Raw genomic sequence first — 18,898 nt, forward strand, 5'->3', positions numbered from 1 at the left:
TCCTGGTGTGCACATGCCCAGGTTGCAGGCTCAATCCTCAGTGAGGGACATGCAGGAGAGATGTCTCTCTCATAGATGTTTCTATCTCTCTATTCCTCTCCCTTCCTCTTTCTCTAATATAAATTAAAAACATATTAAAAAAGAGCATATTACTTCTATTTATAAGAAACAATGATCAGAAAAAAAAATCATGGCCCTACACACTTTTATTAAGTAAAATTATAAAGAAGCATAAATGAATTAGATTCCCAATTCAATTTAGAAAAAAAAATAATAAGATATACCCAAAGGAAAGCACACAAATATAACAAAGATAAATGTGGAGCTTAATAAAATTGAAAACAGAAAAATGGTAGATCAGATCCATTAATCAAAATTCTGGTTCTCTGAAAAAAAAATGTACAAAATAGACAGACCACTAGCTAATTTAATCAAGGAGAGGAGCAGAGTCAGAGAGAAGGAGAGAGATATTTGGAGATGGAAGACTCTGGCTTTGAGGATGAAACAACCCAAAAGCTCCAAACTCCGGGAAAGGCAGGAAATGGATTCTCCTCGGGCTTCCAGGAATGCAGCTGAGTCATGGTAACCTATGTGTAACCCTTTGAGGAACCGCCAGACTATTTTCCAATGTGACTGCACCATATTACATTTCCACCAACAGTGTTTGAGGGTCTTAATTCCTCCACATCTTCACCAACATTTGCTATTGTATGTCTTTTGTAGTATATCTCTCCTAATGGGTGTGCTAATTTAAAACTCCTAGAAAGGCCATGTGCGGTGGTGCTGGGGACCTTCTGAGTCCACTGATGTCAGAACTCCAGAGTTTAACTCCATGTTCAACCTCTTGGCCTTGCCTTTACTTCACTGTCTTACTTCATTCTATACATTTAGACATTATGTACATTTCTACTTCATTATATATGGTTCCCAATCTCTTGCATTTAACCCTTAACCACTATTTCCAAAAGTGTTGAATTAAAGATTAATGCTTTAGACCAACTTTCATCCTTCTATGAATTAGCAGTAACCAATTTTCTGAGACTAATGTGAATCCAGGAAATTAAATAACCAAAATGAAAATGAATGTCTACGTTCCTACTGCCCACAAAGAAAACCGAATTAAAGTCACTGCTGACTACAGTCGGCTCTGCTGTAATGAGAGATATGTTCCTAAAAACCACACAATAAAAACCAGAGCTTATGGGGATAACAGCACTAGGGGCACAACACCCCAACACTATCAGTGATACATTAAAAAATAGGAACATAAAAACAGCAGCAGTTTTAAACATGTTAAATCGTCAGGAGATACATAGATACCACAATAAATGTGACAGGTTATCTTAAAGAAAAGACCTGAGGGTTCCTGTGGTAGTGAGAGTCAGAAGGGCTGCGCCCTTTGTTATTGTGCAGTGGAGGCAGGAGACTGACTTGCTGTCAGATGGAAAGCTGTAACTCCAGATATGGACCACAGTGACTTCTAGCTTGTGTTGGGCTGAGGTAGCTGGTAAATGTTTGAGGGGTCTTCCTATGCAGCACAGTGCAGGTGGGTGCAGCCTTCTGTGTTCATCTCATATTCCTTGTGGACCAAAATGCACACCAGTAAATGGGAAAAGTGTTTATGCTCAAACCATTCCCTCATAGACCAATTGCATTGGAATATATGCACATTTTCAAACAAGTGCTACAGCTCAACTGTGTGCTAGCCTGTCACCAGTGGCAATGGGAAGATATTTTTAAAAAGCCTTCATACATCAATGGTGTCCCAATGAAGTTTCAAAAAATGCTGACAAAGAACTATGATTGGTAAAAATTAAAAATAAAATAATGTACTTCATAGGGTATTCATTGAAGAGATTTCTTTTCTATGCCTGTCCAACTTGTAGCAAGTCAATTTTGTCCTGGAAGTTTCTATTATCCTATCTAATAAAGAGGGAGTATGCTAATTGACCCTCATGTCATTACAAAGATGGCAGCACCCACAGCCAATAAGGAGGGGATATGCTAATTGACTGCCCTGCCCTCAAAGATGGCAGCATCCACAGCCAATAAAGAGGGAATATGTTAATTGACTGCCATGCCCTCAAAGATAGCAATGCCCACAGCCACAAGATGGCCAGCAGGGGAGGGCAGTTGGGGGTGACCAGGCCAGCAGGGGAGGGCAGTTGGGGGCGATCGGGCCGGCAGGGGAGCAGTTAGGCATCAATTGGACTGGCAGGGGAGCAGTTAGGGGCAATCAGGCAGGCAGGCAGGTGAGTGGTTGGGAGCCAGCAGTCCCGGATTGTGAGAGGGATGTTCCAGATTGGAGAGGGTGCAGGCTGGGTTGAGGAACACCCCCCACCCCGGTGCATGGATTTCATGCACCGGGCCTCTAGTCCTATCTAATAAAAGAGAAACATGGTAATTAGCTGAACCTCCGCTACCCTTCCCATTGGCTAATCAGGGCGATATGCAAATTAACTGCCAGCCAAGATGGCGGCCGGCAGCCAGGCAGCTTGAAGTGAACATGAGTCTTGCTTGCTTCAGTGACGGAGGACTCCAACGTTCCCCGCCTGCCGCTGCCGGCCTCTGAGCTTGCAGTTTGAAACATTGTTACAAATATAGAAGCTAAACAAAACCCCAGAAACCTGCTTTCAGCCAGCCGGGATCTCAGAGCTGGAGTTGAAACAGTGTTTCGATTATAGAACCCAAACAAACCAGATACCTGCTTTCAGCAGCAGAGGCCTAAGAGCTGGAGCCAAGCCTCAGAGCTAAAGCTGCCCCAGAATAAAAAAAGAAATAAAGGAGCTGTTGGGAGCTTCAGTCACCCGCCAGCCTGGAAACAGCCCTCAGCCCCTCACCCAGGCTGGCCAGGCACCCAAGCGGGACCCCCACTCTGATCCAGGACACCCTTCAGGGCAAACCAGCCAGCCCCCACCCATGCACCAGGCCTCTATCCTATATAGTAAAAGGGTAATATGCCTCCCAGCACCAGGATCAGCGGATCCGCGAGGCCTCCTGGCACCGGGATCAGTGTGACAGGGGGCAGCGCCCAAACCCCCTGATTGCCCTGCGGCTCTGTGTGTGTGACAGGGTGCGGGGCCACAACCTCCCTATCTGCCCTGCTCTGTTTGTGACAGGGGAAGGCACCCCAACCTCCTGATCAGCCCTGCTCTGTGCCTGATGGGGGGAGCTCCCCAACCCCCTGATCGCCCTGCAGCTCTGTGTGTGACAGGGTGCGGCTCCCCAACCCCCTGATCGGCCCTGCTCTGTGCGTGACGGGGTGGCGCCGCAACCTCCTCATCAACCCTGCCTTGAGTGTGACAGGGGGCGGTGCCCCAACCCCCCAATCGGCCCTACCCTGAGCATGACTGAGGGTGGCATTGCAACTTCCCAATCCGCCCTGCTCTGTGCATGACAGGGGGTGGCGCCCCAACTCCCCAATCAGCCCTGCTCTGAGCCCGACCAGGGGCTGCACCTAGGGATTGGGCCTGCCCTCTGCCACCTGGGAGCGGGCCTAAGCCAGCAGGTCATTATCTCCTGAGGGGTCCCAGACTGCAAGAAGGCACAGGCCAGGCTGAGGGACCTCCCCCCCCCCCGAGTGCACAAATTTTTGTGCACTGGGCCTCTAGTCTATATAATAAAAGCCCAGCAACCATTATGGCGGAACAACCAGAATGACTGGTCAACCAGTCACTATGATGCACACTGATCACCATGGGCCAGATGCTCAATGCAGAAGGAGGGGGAGGGGGGCACAGTGAGGCCTGGAGGCACGTGCTATGGCCCAGGAATCCCAGGAACCACAAACCCAGAGCTTGCTTTCCAATAAAAAAATAAAGAAAAAGGTGGCCCAACACTGCCATCCTGGGAAGAATGGCTCCAGGAAGGAAAGGCCTCCTCAGGCCCCGCCTGGCCCAGCTGTTGCGCCACGGGCTCATGGGGTCTCACCGGTGACGTGCAGGAAGCACAGCTCCTCTGACTCCAAAGCCGGCTGCAACAGCTGCTCCCCATCCAGCTCCATGGAGGGTGCAGTGCTGCCAGGCCACCTTAGCTCCGACATCCTGCCCGCTCCTTCGACTACTACGTGTGCTTGGGGGCGTGACTTTGGCCTCCCTAGCCAATAGCACCACAGCACAGCCAGAGAGTGGCAGGACACAGCCACCAGGGCTGGCTGGGCATTGCTTTGGCCGCTGACTGACATCCATGTGCAGTTACACTGTGTGTTTACATTTATAGGAAAGCAAGGCAGCCCACTTTTGCTGCCTGCCTCACCTTCTAGGCTAAGAAAGGCCCGCTGATCTCCGTGTTTCTCCTCCCATCCAGAATCAAAACCTCTTGGGGATGAATGATTCCAGCGATGGCCCCAACACATGCTTGGTGTCACTGTCACAGGCATTCCCAGTCATTACAGCCCGTTCCTCAGCCCGCAGTGCCTTGCTCCACCCACTGTCACTCCTCACCTGTCACCCCCTGAGGACCACCTTATGCTATCCTATCTGAAATGTGAGCAAGATCTCAAATGCCCCCTTGTCAATAGCTCCCTTGCCCTACCTTTCTTCCTCTAAAAACCTTGCATTTTATAAATATACTAGAAGCCCGGTGCACGAAATTCGTGCACTGGGTGTGTGTGTGGGGTGTCCCTCAGCCCAGCCTGCCCCCTCTCACATACTGGGAGCCCTCAGGCGTTGACCCCCATCACCCTCCAATCGCAGGATTGGCCCCTTGCCCAGGCCTGACGCCTCTGACAGAGGTGTCAGGCCTGGGCAGGGGACCCTCATTTCCCCCCATCACTGGTTCTGCCCCCAGCCCAGGCCTGATGCCTCTGGCCCAGGCATCAGGCCTGGGCAGGGGACCCCCAGACCTCTCCGATTGCTGGCTCTGCCCCTTGCCCAGGCCTGATGCCTCAGCCAGAGGCGTAGACCCCCATCACCCTCCGATCACCTGATCGGCCCCTTGCCCAGGCCTGACGCCTCCGCCAGAGGTGTCAGGCTTGGACAGGGGACCCCCATCTACCCCTGATCATTGGCTCTGGCCCCCGCCCAGGCCTGAGGCCTCTGGCCCAGGAATCATGCCTGGGTAGGGGACCCCCATCTCCCTCTGATCGCTTGCTCCACCCCCCGCCCAAGCCTGACGCCTCTGACCCAGGCTTCAGGCCTGGGCAAGGGGACCATCATATCCCCCCAATCCCTGGCTCAGCCCCCCGCCCAGGCCTGATGCCTCGGCCAGAGGAGTTGACCCTCATCACCCTCCGATCACCAATCACTGGGTCGGACCCTTGACCAGGCCTGAGGCCTCCGGCAGAGGTGTCAGGTCTGGGCAGGGGACCCCCAGCTCCCCGCTGTTGCAGGCTCCGCCCCTGCCCAGGCCTAACGCCTCTGGCTGAGGCGTCCGGCCCGGGCAGCGGGGACCCGCAGCTGCAGCGGCCCCGCAATCGTGGGCTCTGCTTTAGGCCCAGGCAAGGGACCCCTAGCTCCCGGGACTGCCAGCTTCGACCGTGTCCAGCTCCCATCGCTGGCTCCACCCCTACTTCCTGCTATCACTGGCCAGGGCGGAAAAGGCGCCTGATTCTCTGATCATGGCTGGGGGGCAGGGCAAAGGCGGCCCCAGGGAGCTCTTAGCTCCCCCCTGGGTTTCCCATCACTGTCAGTGGCAGGGGGCTTCTTCCTGCTTTCCCTTTGGCCTCCCTGCATTGTGCCTACATATGCAAATTAACCGCCATCTTGTTGGCAGTTAACTGCCAATAGTAGTTGGCAGTTAATTTGCATATAGCCCTGATTAGCCAATGAAAAGGGTATCATCGTACGCCAATTACCATTTTTCTCTTTTATTAGTGTTGATATTTGATTGATTTCGGAGAGGGAAATAAAGATAGAAACATCAATAATGATAGAGAATCATTGATCGGCTGCCTTCTGCACGTTCCAAACTGGGGATTGAAACCTCCCCCGGCCCTTCCCTCCCTCCCATCCCTCCCCCAGCTAGCAGGCCCCTGGTGGCAGCACTTACTGAGGGAAGGAGGAGTGGGGGAGGCGGGGAACCCTGGGGTGGCGGGGCGCCAAAGGCAGCATCGGCATCTGGTATCTGTTCCTTCCATGTCACCTCCTCTCCCAACCTGCTGGGGCCTGATCGGCCTAGCCCTGATCGCCCGTCAGGCCTAGGGACCCCACGCATGCATGTATTCGTGCACCGGGCCTCTAGTTTACTAATAAAATAGTATACCAGTAGAAGGCAAAAGTCTAGTTAGTGAGACAATTCAATTTCACCTTTATTTCTTCCAGAACCAGCTAAAGATAATCTTAGTACTCAGTATTTAAAATTTGTTTGCAAGGGAGAGAAACACAATCAAGAAAGAGGAACAAAGGATCCACCTTGTAAGTCATCAAAGTGCTTTATTCTGTAAAGCCCGGCTCATGACGAGTGTATTGTTAGCACTAGGAGATACAAGGCAAACTTTCTCACTCAGTCCAAATAGTTTATCAACAGAAATGAATGACAGAGACAGTTACAGACAAAAATAAAGCATTTGGTAAACTTCTAAAAGCATACACAGATTGGCCACAAAGGAAATAGTTACTCAAATAATGTGTGTGTACCTTATCCTTACTTCAGGGTCTCACTTTTGTAGTTTTGGGTCAAAGAAACTACAGCATAACTTCAGAACACTGAAAGTGACTAGACTCCAGAATGAAAAGTGTGGGGGTGGAGGGGTGGAGAGAGGGGAGGGTTTGGGGACCAGGTCACAGCCTCAATTAATTTAAATGCATGGAATACAGATTTAGACAACCACATCACAGCAGAGTTAACACCATCTGCTGAGGATAATAATCTATATGAAGTCAGTAGGTAGCAGCAGGATGGTGCTGCCATGGGTTCCAGAGACACTGATTTGCTATCACCTGTGTTTTCTGAAGTAAACCCAATACACTGGGCGCAGTTACCATCCTGATAAGCCCTGAAGTAAAGTTACTGGAAGAGGCAGTATGAAAGTGGGTGTTTGTTGAGTTATAAGTAATTCTTGAAGGGTGGATTTTTTCCTTTTCTGAAACTGCCTACAAAAATCATTTCATGTTTCAAACAAAGAATTTCAAAGGCACAGCTTTAGCACAGTGTATAAGTTGATAACCTATTCTAAGCAAGGCCAGTATTTTAGCTTGACGCCTTTCAGAAAATGCTGGAAAGTTGGTATATACATGATCGATGTTGGGAATGTATAACTTGATTAAACACAATCAGCACAGTTTAGGGCAATGAACTTACATGACCAGATTTGGATTAAGCTTTAAAAAAAAATCATTAGGTTGATAAATGTACATCTGGAAGAAACAAAACAACCCTTTTCCTTTCATTGTAAAAGACTGCCTACCATATACTTTGAATAAAACATTCACCCCAAAATATGACAGCAGGATACACTTCAAAATATGACAAGCATTATTTCACCAACACTGTAAAATGACTTTACATGTAAACTTCAAAAATCACATGCTGTACATTAAATTTTTAGATTCAAAAATATCCCTGTTTTCCTAATAATGTAAACAGTAATATTGAGGGTTTCAGTTAAAGGGATAATTCATAACAAAATACCATTGTTTAAACAATGGCCAAACATAAATATCTTATAATTCAGATTTGTAATCAGAAAAGGAGAATTGAGAGTTCTAATGTTTTGCTCACTGTCCCACCATGGGAGATGTAGATACCATTGCCCCAAACTATGCACTTTTCAGGTAAGCTTAATTTTTATTTTGTAGCATTAATTCCTATGTTGCAACATAAGTGTAACAGTGAGAAGCTCCAGGCAAGAAATAAAAAGTAAGCTGTTTTCCTGGATGTATTTACTGAGTGAAAATGTACAGATAGAATCACTAGAGGCATCAGCTTCTTGCTGGAGTAGGGGTGTTTGTCCCGGGACGTCGGAAGTCCTGACACCGTGCGGAGCAGAGCCCTGATCCAGGACACGCAGGAGATGCCAGCACTCCTCTGTCCAGGGTCAGGGGCTTGGGGTCAACTGTTAAGGAGTGTCAGCGTGCGTGGTAGGAGTGTAACATTTGTGGTTAAGTTTTTTTTCTTTAATCACCATCATTATTATTACCATTATTATTATCTTCATTATTATTATGAATACTGTCTCACATATTTCAACTCCGAAAAGTAAACTGATCCACAGTTTATCGTGTGATGCCAACATGGTTGGTCTGACATGCATTTCCTTTTCCCCTCCCCCCGAATAAGCTCATTCATTCATTCATTCATTCATCCATCTACAGCTGGAATCAGAAGGTTGTTGCCCAAACACACTCTGACTGAAGCTGATCTGGTTTTCATTAATTCATTAATTAATTTTGAAGATGCACACGCACACACACATACACACGCGCGCACGCACACACACAAGTCAGAAATAGCTAGAATGATGCTGGGAAATATCAGGTAGCTGTTAAAGCAAGTAGCTCCCAAATCAGTCATCTTGGCCTGAAGATGTAAACGAGGAGGTGTGCTTCACTGAGTTTGGTTTTCATTTTTCCTACACCAGAGCCACCTCTGTCCTTCCCACGCGCATGTCCGTCTGAGACCGTGCAGGAGGTTACGTCAAGATGTGGCCAATAAAGTCCAAAAAGCGCTTGGAATACTGTTCTGGGTTCACGGTTGAGATCTCCGCACCAGCCTGGGCAGTTTTAGAGGAGAGGAATATTGATATAATTACTACTCAGTAGCTACGGCAATTTCCGATTGCAGCTGAATATAAAGCTAATAATTTTCGAACCTGTGCAGGCTCTTAGGAGTCTGTGTGTGAAAATGAGGCAGAGTCGCAGGAACAACAGAAGCTATTATCACATACACCGTGATTGCTGACTTAAAAAAAACAACAACTAGCCACATTTGGGATGCTTCTGCCAAACACTGGAATCTATTTGGCCCACATCAGAAGTCATGAGGTCAGTATTTTTGGCTTTTGAGATAGCAGACTGTAGATACCTTGAGAATGACCGAAACATCAACATTTGGCTAAAGAAAAACTCCAATGTCCATGATGTAAGCATTGTGTTCATTTTTCTGGATCGTGTAAGCAGCTGAGTGCTTGAAAACAAGAGTGGTGGCAGCCCTGGCTCTTTCCTCGAACCCTAACCGGGAGAGACAGCGCGGCCGACTGGTGTCCCCCAGAGGGCGGGCTGGCTGCCCTCGGCACATGGCATGGGGTGCCATCGCTCCCCTTCAGAAACCTGCATGGAGCAAGGATGCTGGGCCCTTGCAGCACCTGGGCAGGGGTTTTCCTATTTCAGAGGCAGCAGACCCAAGGTAGTCACTGGCCAGTTTTCTGAGCTGCAAAGGGGGAGACCGGAGTTTCACTGAGTCCCCAGGTGCTGTTTTTAGACATCCAAGCACAGTGGGGAGTGTTATTTCCATATCTGGCCTGGGCCCTGGGATCGCCACAGAGGAGCCCAGGCATCAAAGGCAGAGAATCGTTCCCAGCCGCAGCTCAACCCAACGTTCCTTTACTAAGAGTGATGTCTTGTTTCTGCAAACTGCACACGATTTTAGGCCATGTGGTCTATTATGGGGCTGAGCTGGTGACTTACAGGGGAGATGAATAGAGCCATGTTTGCTGTGGTACATTTCCAATTCCACCTGGAATAGCATAGTAGAGCAGATCTGGGGAGGGATGGGCACAAGCACAGATAATCTCCCCAGTGTTCAGCCTGCTCATCTCCTATGTCCCCCCGCCCCCAACAAAATCCAATCAGCAAGGCATGAGGACCCCTTTATCCATTGGGGGAACTAAAGCTCCAAAGTGTGTCCTCAAGGTCACAACAGGGAAAGGTGAACTAGGGATTCAACACAGGCCTATGACTTACTTAGTGCACCTAGTGGATCCGTAGCATAATGGATACCAACGACTTCTGAACTTCAGCCAGGCAGATGGGGTTCACTGGTGGGATAGGGGGATGGGACTACCACAGAGCAGGGGGCTGGGCCAGGTCCTGGGAGAAGTCCCATCTCTGCCACTCTCTAGTGATGTGAGCCTGGCAAGTTACCATTTCAGTTCTCTCCCTGAGTTTCTCCAAATGCTAAGCAGGGTACACCAGTCCCCTCCTAGGCTTGTCATGGGGATTAACAAGTTAACATATCCCTGGAATAGTGATAACTCTGAGCAAGCACAACAAAGGTAAGGAATTCAGAAAGTTAAACATTGACCTTGCACTAGAAAGATTTCTGTAATAGAAAAAATACAATTCACTGTGGGGGAAAAATATATACTTCCTATTCTAGAAACGTCTAAAGCAGAGAATAGTGCTTCAGTTCTGAATATTTCATATTAAAACACGTAACTATCTTCAGCACTTTTATCTCTGAAACATCTTTCAAACAAAAAAGAATTTGTATAGCATCCTAGAGATGCATGTGCCTATTGAGATCCCGGGTATGTAGGAGTTACACTAAGTTCAAGTGACCTGCCCCAAGCCTGGCGGTGAGGAAACAGCTTTAGCATGGTGGTGCACTCAGACCCTCTCCAGTAAACAAGAACCACCGAAGGACTTTGAGCATCACAGTGAATAGGAGCAGCCTGGCCTGGCTGGTGTGGCTCAGTGGTTGAATGTCAACCTATGAACCAGGAGGTCAGGGTTCGATTCCTGATCAGGGCACATGCCCGGGTTGCAGGCTCTATCCCCAGTAGGGGGGTGTGCAGGAGGCAGCTGATCAATGATTCTCTCTCATCATTGATGTTTCTATCTCTCTCTCCCTCTTCCTTCCTCTCTGGAATCAATAATAATACATTTTAAAACAAACAAACAAAACGAGCAGCCTGGAGGACTCAAGGGCCTAGGAGCAGGGAAAGAAACAAAACGAGATACTTACGCCATGTTTAACTGTTTTCGCAGCGTGGGCAGCTTTCTTTTTTGCGTCATAATGGGTCAGAATGTCAATAATTGCCATAAAGTACACCTCTTTCCTGGGTGAGTCTGTGAAGGATGAGAGCAGAGTTGGGTACAAATGGTAACACGGGGAAAGGCACAAGCTACAGATGAAGGGTGACGGGTTCAGGGGCGGGGAGTGGGGAGTCCAGGCACAAAGGCAACAGAGGCTTTTAAAGAGTCCCTGTAACTCCCGCATGTCCCCATTGAACAGCTAACGCTCCGCACCCTCTTCCCTCTCAGCTCACAAAGTAAAAACACAACAAAACATAACCCCAGGATATTAACAGTGGAGGGCCAAAGGCAAGAGTAAGTGTTCTTATTTTTTGTTAATCTGCATTTTCCTTAATGATTGTGCATTGCTCTGGTGTAAAGAAGCATTCTATTTTTAAAATACTCTATAAAAAATGTAGAAGCAATTATGCTATTTAACCCTTTTCTGCCATTATATGCTAATTCCTAATTAGATGCTAATCACTAATTCTCATTGGATTTAATATCAGAACTGGATAAAATTATACATCATGTACAATACCTGTTTTCTGCATATGTCCACAAATAAGATAGTTTCAATTATGAAGAATAAGAAAAGTACATTTGACTGTACTTAATTTTGGTGAGCAAAATAAAAATACAACTCAAACTCACTTGGCTGATATACTATACGAGATTTTTTTTAAAAACAATAATGAATCATAATTTTTATTACTCAAAAAAGGCCTGCTTTTATTATTTCTCTAACATATTGTTGTTTTTCTCCATGTATATGTAACTATGATAGAATGCAATATTCCTTCAAATATCCAATTACCCAGACATTGAGGGTTAAGATAGATTCCACTCTAGGAAAGAGGGCCACAGACTCCTAAATGGGGGAGAGGGGAGCAGAGTACAGACACAGCACCAAATCGGAGATGCTCATCCCACATCCTGGGCTGGCTCTTACACCTAAGAAGGGAAAAAATGGCCAGAGAGGAGACATCTGCCCTACAGGATGTCCCTATGAGGTTCAGAGTGGACCATTTACGTTCCAACTCAGGATAGATTCATGACACCTTAGGCTCACATAAAAGAGAGACAGTTCAGAATAAAAATATTTAAAATCATTTCTTACATATGCAATCTGTATTTATTTAAGTATGTGTGTTGTATATTTAATACTAGAGGCCCGGTGCATGAAAATCGTGCACTTGGGGGTGTCCCTTAGCCCAGCTTGTGCACTCTTGCAGTCCAGGAGCCCTTGGGGGATGTCCGACTAACGGCTTAGGCCTGGCAGTTGGACATCCTTAGCGCTGTCGAAGAGGCGGGAGAGGCCTCCTGCCACTGCTGCTGCGCTCGCCAGCCATAAGCCTGGCTTCTGGCTAAGGGCGCTCCCCCTGTGGGAGTGCACTGATCACCAGGGTGCAGCTCCTGCATTGAGCGTCTGCCCCTTGGTGGTCAGTGCACATCATAGCAACCGGTCGTTCTGCTGTTTGGTCAATTTGCATATTAGCCTTTTATTATATAGGATAGTTTGTGATTTTACTCTATTTCCTCAACATCACGAAACTCAAGGACCTCATCACATTACACTTTTCAAAACTAGAGATTACAGTTACCTTTAACCTATTCTTGTGCTCCAATCAATGGGTTGGGCCTCTGGAGAACAAAGCTTGCAGGGCAGCATGATTTTAACTGGGTTGTAACTACCGGCAGATAATAAACAAATCAAACCACTTCACACGTAAAGAAGAGTTGATAGTACTGAGCTTACTTTCATGGCATTTAATTCCATAAACATCAATGTTTGGATCAAACTCCCCTGGAGCCAAGGGCGGGGAGCTGTTGAGGGTGTTTCCAGGACTGTCCGGAGGGGTTCCAATGGGGTGGGTGCCATCGCTCTCCCCCTCCTCGTCCCCGTCGTTCTCTTCACACTCCACCTCCTCCTGTTCGGCTCTCTCCACATCGTGGATTCCCACCAGCAGGCTGTAGTCCATGAGCTTTAACTGGGCAAGAAACTGGAGGGTGAGAGACGATAGGGTCAGTTAGGCCTTAAACAAAACCCTGGGCTTAAAGACAACAAGCTCAGAAAAATGCATATGGGGGAGCCGGGTGAAGGATGGCGAGGAGGGTCTCCCCAGGGGTGGCCAGGAGCCTCCTTATGGGTTCTGAGTCCCAGGCCGTTTCTCTGGGCAAAAATGTAGCCTCACACCTCAGGCTGGCTCAGTGCTGGTACTATTCTCCCAGAAATGCCAAGCGGAATGCTGAGCGGAACGTGCTTATCACATCTAGACTGGATTATGCCAAAGAGCAGAGAGCATGAATGGCAGAAAAAGACACTGACGAAGTGAAGAGAACATTTCTCTCAGCAATTAGCACAGCTAATGGGGAAAATCCCGGACCTCCCAAGTGGCTCCCAGCAGTCTCTCAGAACAGTTTGGGAGAGTACTTGGAATTCAGCACACTCCCTGAGGAGGTTGTTATGCTGTCCATCACAAATAACTGAAAGCCCAAATGTCCCAATCAGCCGCAAAGCCGTGTCAACACCCTGTGACTGAGGCAGCCCCTCCTGATCTGCTCGTCTCCTTCTGATGGAAGCAGGGAGGCCGGAGATGCCGAGGTGGTTCGCTCTCCGTGAGGCAGCACAGGCCCAGGTTCCCGGTCCCTCCCTCTCCCTTTCTCTCTCTGAAACCAATAAAAACATATAAAAAAAAGAAAAGAAATATCCTCTAATTCCCAGGAAGTATGAAGGGCAGAATGCTCACTCGTCGCCCCGGAAACCTGGCTACTTTGGCCCCATCACCTCTCAGGTTGACCTGAACCCTGTCCTTGTCTGCCCCCAGTTGCCTCCCACTAAACCTTCGGGTCTCAGCTGCAGGGTCAGGGCACTGGCTCAGGAAGCCTTTCCTGATCCCGCCCAGGCCACATCCCACAGCCGGGGCATGCATAGAGCATTGCACACGTTCCCCTGATGACGTGGCTCAGCTGCACATTCGTCTGGTCAGATGACTTGAGTAACTTCAGTCTCTCAAACACGCAGCCCACGAGGCAGGGGCTCTGGCTGTTCCTGCCTGCACTGCGTTCCTGCCTCCCACGGAGGGATGTAAGTGCTCAGGACCTGCTGAACAAGTGAGAGATGCCAGCTGCTTCTTTCCCTGTCCTCCTTAACTCTCCCGAATCTCTCCTAACCCTTCTCCACAAAATAATCACCCCAACCAAATAAAAGAGAACAAAGCAACAACAAAAACCTTTGCTCGAGACTCTAAGAGGTAGCACCTCTCAGAAGCAAAAGGAGACCATTTACAATTTATTTTTGCAGAACAGAATCTCTGTTTAACCTGTGGGTCTACTGTTTGATCTTCAGACAGTTGACTTTCAAATACACTTTCAAGTGTGCTTTATGCACAAAAGTAAGGGGCTGCTGTAATTAACCTGCTAAGGTTTGGACAGGGAGGGGTGCCGCCTGGGGCTGGACTGCTGCACCAGGTGGGGGGTCTCCAAGCCCCTCTTCCCCTTGCATCTGTGCTGCTCAGCAGGTCCTGCGCTCCTTTCCTGGGCTATCTGTCCGTGGTCAGACCACTGTGGAGGCTCCTCGTCCAGGAAGGAAACAGCTTTATTTAAAAGTGAAGTTAGCTCCCAGCACCAGCCACTAAGCCACCAGTGAAGTGAAAAATGCATCTCTAGATGAGAAGCTGTTCTCACATTCCCAGGAGGATCAAGGAAACCAACTGCAGACCTAAATGGATATGAGGTACATTTTCAAGTCTGTGAGCTGAGGCAGAAAGGGCAAAGACCAGGAACAGCACAGGGCTTAGGAGTATAGGTTTCTCCGATAAGGAACACTCACTGATTCTTCTTTAATTACAGTATCAGATATTCTTAAAAATAAAAACTAAGAGAGTGTAGATTTTGGAGTCAGATAGGAGATTAGATCTTATTTCTCTCACTATCTCAGTGCCTTGATAATGAGTGCACCTCTCTGAGCCTCAGTTATTCTAACTATAAAAGGGGACAGTACCACTCAACTTACAGGGTGTGGAAAGGATCACCAAGAGATAAAGTAGCTGAGGCAATGAAACATGTAACCACGGAAGTTGTTATTATAATCGTCCATGTTGTTATCATTATGGTGAAAGGCCTTTTTTTTCATCAAGTATGCACAATTTAAACCACAAGTTAGGTGGGCCAGCAGGAGAAATGTGGAAACGCCTGTTGATTCACTAGCTCTTATCTTCACAAATTTTATTTTAAATGTGTTCTGAAGTAGAATGAAGTGAAATGTGGAAATAAATATGAGATTCTTATTAGGAAGGCATTCCTGTGGGGCATTACAGAACTCCTGTGGACTGGAAGGGAGCAAGTTTAGAGGATAGAAAAGGGGTCAAGGGCTCCACTGCTGGGGTTTGCCTTCAACTAACGTAAGGAACTTAACATATATTTGCTCAGTTTCTGCTCCTCCCTTTATGCTTTGCCCCAAATTTATTGATTTTTTTTAAAAGTACATAAGATTTCAAAGCATGAAGATTTTTAAATCTTTATAATTATTATATCCCCTGCTTTTCCTCCTTTCTAATCCTATATAATAATAATAAAATGCTAATATGCACATTGACTGAACGGCAGAATGACCGGTTGCTATGATGTGCACTGGCCACCAGGGGGCAGACGCTCAATGCAGGAGCTGCCCCCTGATGGTCAGTGCACTTCCATATGGGGAGTGCCACTCAGCCAGAAGCTGGCTCATGGCTGGCCAGCGCAGTGGTGGTGGCAGGAGCCTCTCCCACCTCCGTGGCAGCACTAAGAATATCCAACTAACAGTTTAGACCTGATCCCTTGGGGGCCTAAGCCTTTTAGTTGGACATCCCCTGAGGGCTCCCTGGCTGCCAGAAGGATGTCTGACTGCAAGCTTAGGCCTGATCCCCTGGGGAGTGGGCCTAAGTCAACAGGTGGATATCCCCCAAGGGGTCCTGGACTGTGAATGGGCGCAGGCCGGGCTGAGGGACCCCCCCCCCCCAGTGCACAAATTTTTGTGCACCAGGCCTCTAGTTTCTTAATAATTACCTGAAGATCTTTGATCCTCCTCCTTTTCCTTCAGAATATCCCATCTAATCTGATTTCTTCATAATTATTTCCCCATTATGCTTCATCTTTGAACTAGATCTTTACTAGCCCAATCACAAACTCTTAAAAACCCACATGGCAAAGAGCCATTAATAAACTTCCCTTCACAGTGGATTTTTAAAAAAATATATTTTATTGATTTTTTACAGAGAGGAAGGGAGAGGGATAGAGAGTTAGAAACATCGATGAGAGAGAGACATCGATCAGCTGCCTCCTGCACACCCCCTACTGGGGATGTGCCCGCAACCAAGGTACATGCCCTTGTCTGGAATCGAACCTGGGACCTTTCAGTCCGCAGGCCGACACTCTATCCACTGAGCCAAACTAGTTAGGGCACACAGCGGATTTAAATTCACTTAATTTGTTAACTTCATGAACACATTTGCTTTACTGAATTACTTGTGCACATCTATGAAATAGAATTCAAGTTCCAACCAGCTGTATTTAAGAGTTATATTTTATGACTTGTTAAAAGTTATAATAATCCTTCTTTGGAGCATTTATCAGAAAACAAAGTCTCAACTGTGCTCACAAACATTTTTAATTTGCATTTTATATCAGAGCAGTTTAGGAGTGTGGCCTCTGTCAGCCTCAAATCCCAGACTGGATTTAGTAGCTGCCTGTGTTTGAGCAAATATACAGTGTCTCTGGACTCAGCTTTCTCATCCATAAACTGGGATAATAGCAGCACTCACCCTCAAGTTGTTGTTATAAGAGTGAAAAGAGATAATGACCTCATTCGAAAGGCTTAGGCTCTCCACGCTCCATAAATGTTGGCTGCCACCTCTCCCTCCCACCACTGCAAGATTGAGAGGTCCTGTGATAGGCCTTCCCAGATCCCATGGGGAGAGCACAGCTTTGCGCTGTGTGACATTTGGATCCCAGTGTGAGCCAATGAGAGGAGAGACCAGCTCTGGCTCTTCACCGACAAGATCGGAGTTGGCCACAAGCTGGTCAGAAGGCAAAAGTGATTTTCACTCTCTGTAGAGCAAATTTTTTTTTTTTTTTGAGAAAAAGGCTCACATACATTTAATTATGTGCAAAGCTATCTGACCTAAAGTACTTTTCAGGACATATGAATAAACAGGATTTCAAGTGAAAAAAAAAAAAAAAGCAGCTAGAGTCTTAAATGACAATTCTTTACTTTTTTCAACAACACTAGATTATTGAGCTATAATATATTCATCTTTTACTTTAAGCAATTAGGTAAAAGCAAAAACACCCCATTTGCTGGCCTCTAAAAAACTGAACTCAAACTAACAGGGCAGTCAGCTCAATTAGAAAGCATGGAACTGATGAAAAAAATAAGCCAGATTAAATTCTAGCCTCATTGTCAAGATCAGATGTCAAGCTACTTCACCATAATTACCTGCTTAAAAATTTAATGATGCTTCAGCATGAATTTGAAAACGAAAGACACTGTTATCAACCATTGAGAATTTTTTTAAATGAAAGAACGCTTTATGTCCTGCCTCCATTTCAACAAAACAGCTAAGTGTGAGAGCCATGTAAACTATCTAAATCCTCTAATCAGCGACATTATTAGAGACAACAAAAGGACTAAGGATCCTTATGTAATCCAACTCTAAATCTGAACTGCTTCAGTTACATTATTTCTGGAATCTATCATATAGTGATATACAGCCAACAGAACAAAAGAAGACAATTTTTTTTGGCAGATCACAGATAACCCTAAGGGCAATTTACCATACATAATTGCTAGAACAATATTATTCTCAAGATCAAAGATTTGCTGATTAATGAATAAAAACCCAACAGTGTATGTCTACCTATGGTACTTAGTTATCAATTAGATCAAGTTGACCCCAAAGGAAGGGGGAAATGCTTAACTAATATGCATTTTAATAATAACCACTGACAACATTTTATTTATTTATTTTTAAATTTATTACAGATGTCCCCTTTTCCTCAACCCTGCTCAATAAATGCTTATTAATGAAAGACTGGAGGAAAAATGATATATGAGATGAAAACAAACACTTTCATCTACTTTTTAAAAGTAGACACTTGTATCTTTCACAAATCACCAATATTTAGGTTCTAAAAGAAGCATATATACCATGTAGGTTAAAATAATGTAAATTTTTAAATTAAAATATTTATGACCTAAAAATAATTATACACTAACTTGGTCAGTCTGAGTGTCCTGCAATGGGAGAGATGTTAAAAGATGAAAAGGAAACTGTAATACTGCTCCTGCCTTCATGGGGAATGTGATCTAACGCATGACATTCATTCTGTGGCTCAACTCATTTCAATTGTTTTTGTTTAATGACATGAAAAAGGACACCTTTCCACAAAACCTCTGAGTAGCAAATTTGTCCTGGTATGAGGGGAACTGTATTTCAAAGTAGAAAAAAAAAAGCATATACACATACATCTGGACAAAAGGAACAGATCAGAAAAACTTAGTAACTGTCTTATAACCTAACCCATTTCAAGAAAATAACTTCTTTCCTGAATTTATTTCTAAAAAAATTAATAAGCAAGTCCAATTGGGGAACTGCGATGCCTTTACAATAACAGAAGGAAAGGAAAGGAAAGGATATAGTATTTTTAATTCTTAAGACAGTAATTAAAAAGAAAACTCCATCATAGACTTAAAGCCCATTTCCCCATACCATTTTATTTTTCACAACCATCCCCCATGACCTGGTGTCCAAACTGCCTTTGAGCTGTTCCTGGAATGTGTACAGCTGGCTTCATGGGCCTAATGGCACTGGTTCCAGAGGGGCTGGTGAAAATATTAAGGCATCAAGGGACCGAGGCTATGTTTACTAATACTGAGATGTGGTTTTGATGAAGAAAACCCCAAATTCAAATGGTTATTAAACATTTGTTTTTGAAATGCTCTGCTGCTAGATAGAATGCAGTCATTC

At 46.1% G+C, this 18,898-nt stretch overlaps 1 protein-coding gene across 2 annotated transcripts in view; it reads right to left on the reverse strand.

The window, feature by feature from the left end:
- PIP4K2A (phosphatidylinositol-5-phosphate 4-kinase type 2 alpha) overlaps positions 1–18,898 on the reverse strand; it is a 181,149-nt gene that overhangs the window by 13,278 nt on the left and 148,973 nt on the right. The window contains exons 8-10 of one of the 2 annotated variants that reach the window (XM_059660824.1): positions 12,652–12,895; positions 10,843–10,946; positions 6,352–8,650 (exon numbers count right to left, since the gene is read on the reverse strand). In XM_059660824.1, coding sequence (XP_059516807.1) covers positions 8,570–8,650; positions 10,843–10,946; positions 12,652–12,895 — 429 coding nt within the window. In that variant the 3' untranslated portion in view covers positions 6,352–8,569. Of the gene's footprint in view, positions 1–6,351; positions 8,651–10,842; positions 10,947–12,651; positions 12,896–18,898 lie in introns of those variants that run through there. The other variant, XM_059660823.1, reaches the window with a different exon arrangement.

Source organism: Myotis daubentonii, chromosome 1, assembly GCF_963259705.1.
Source record: "Myotis daubentonii chromosome 1, mMyoDau2.1, whole genome shotgun sequence".
In the NCBI taxonomy this organism is placed as follows: domain Eukaryota; kingdom Metazoa; phylum Chordata; class Mammalia; order Chiroptera; family Vespertilionidae; genus Myotis; species Myotis daubentonii.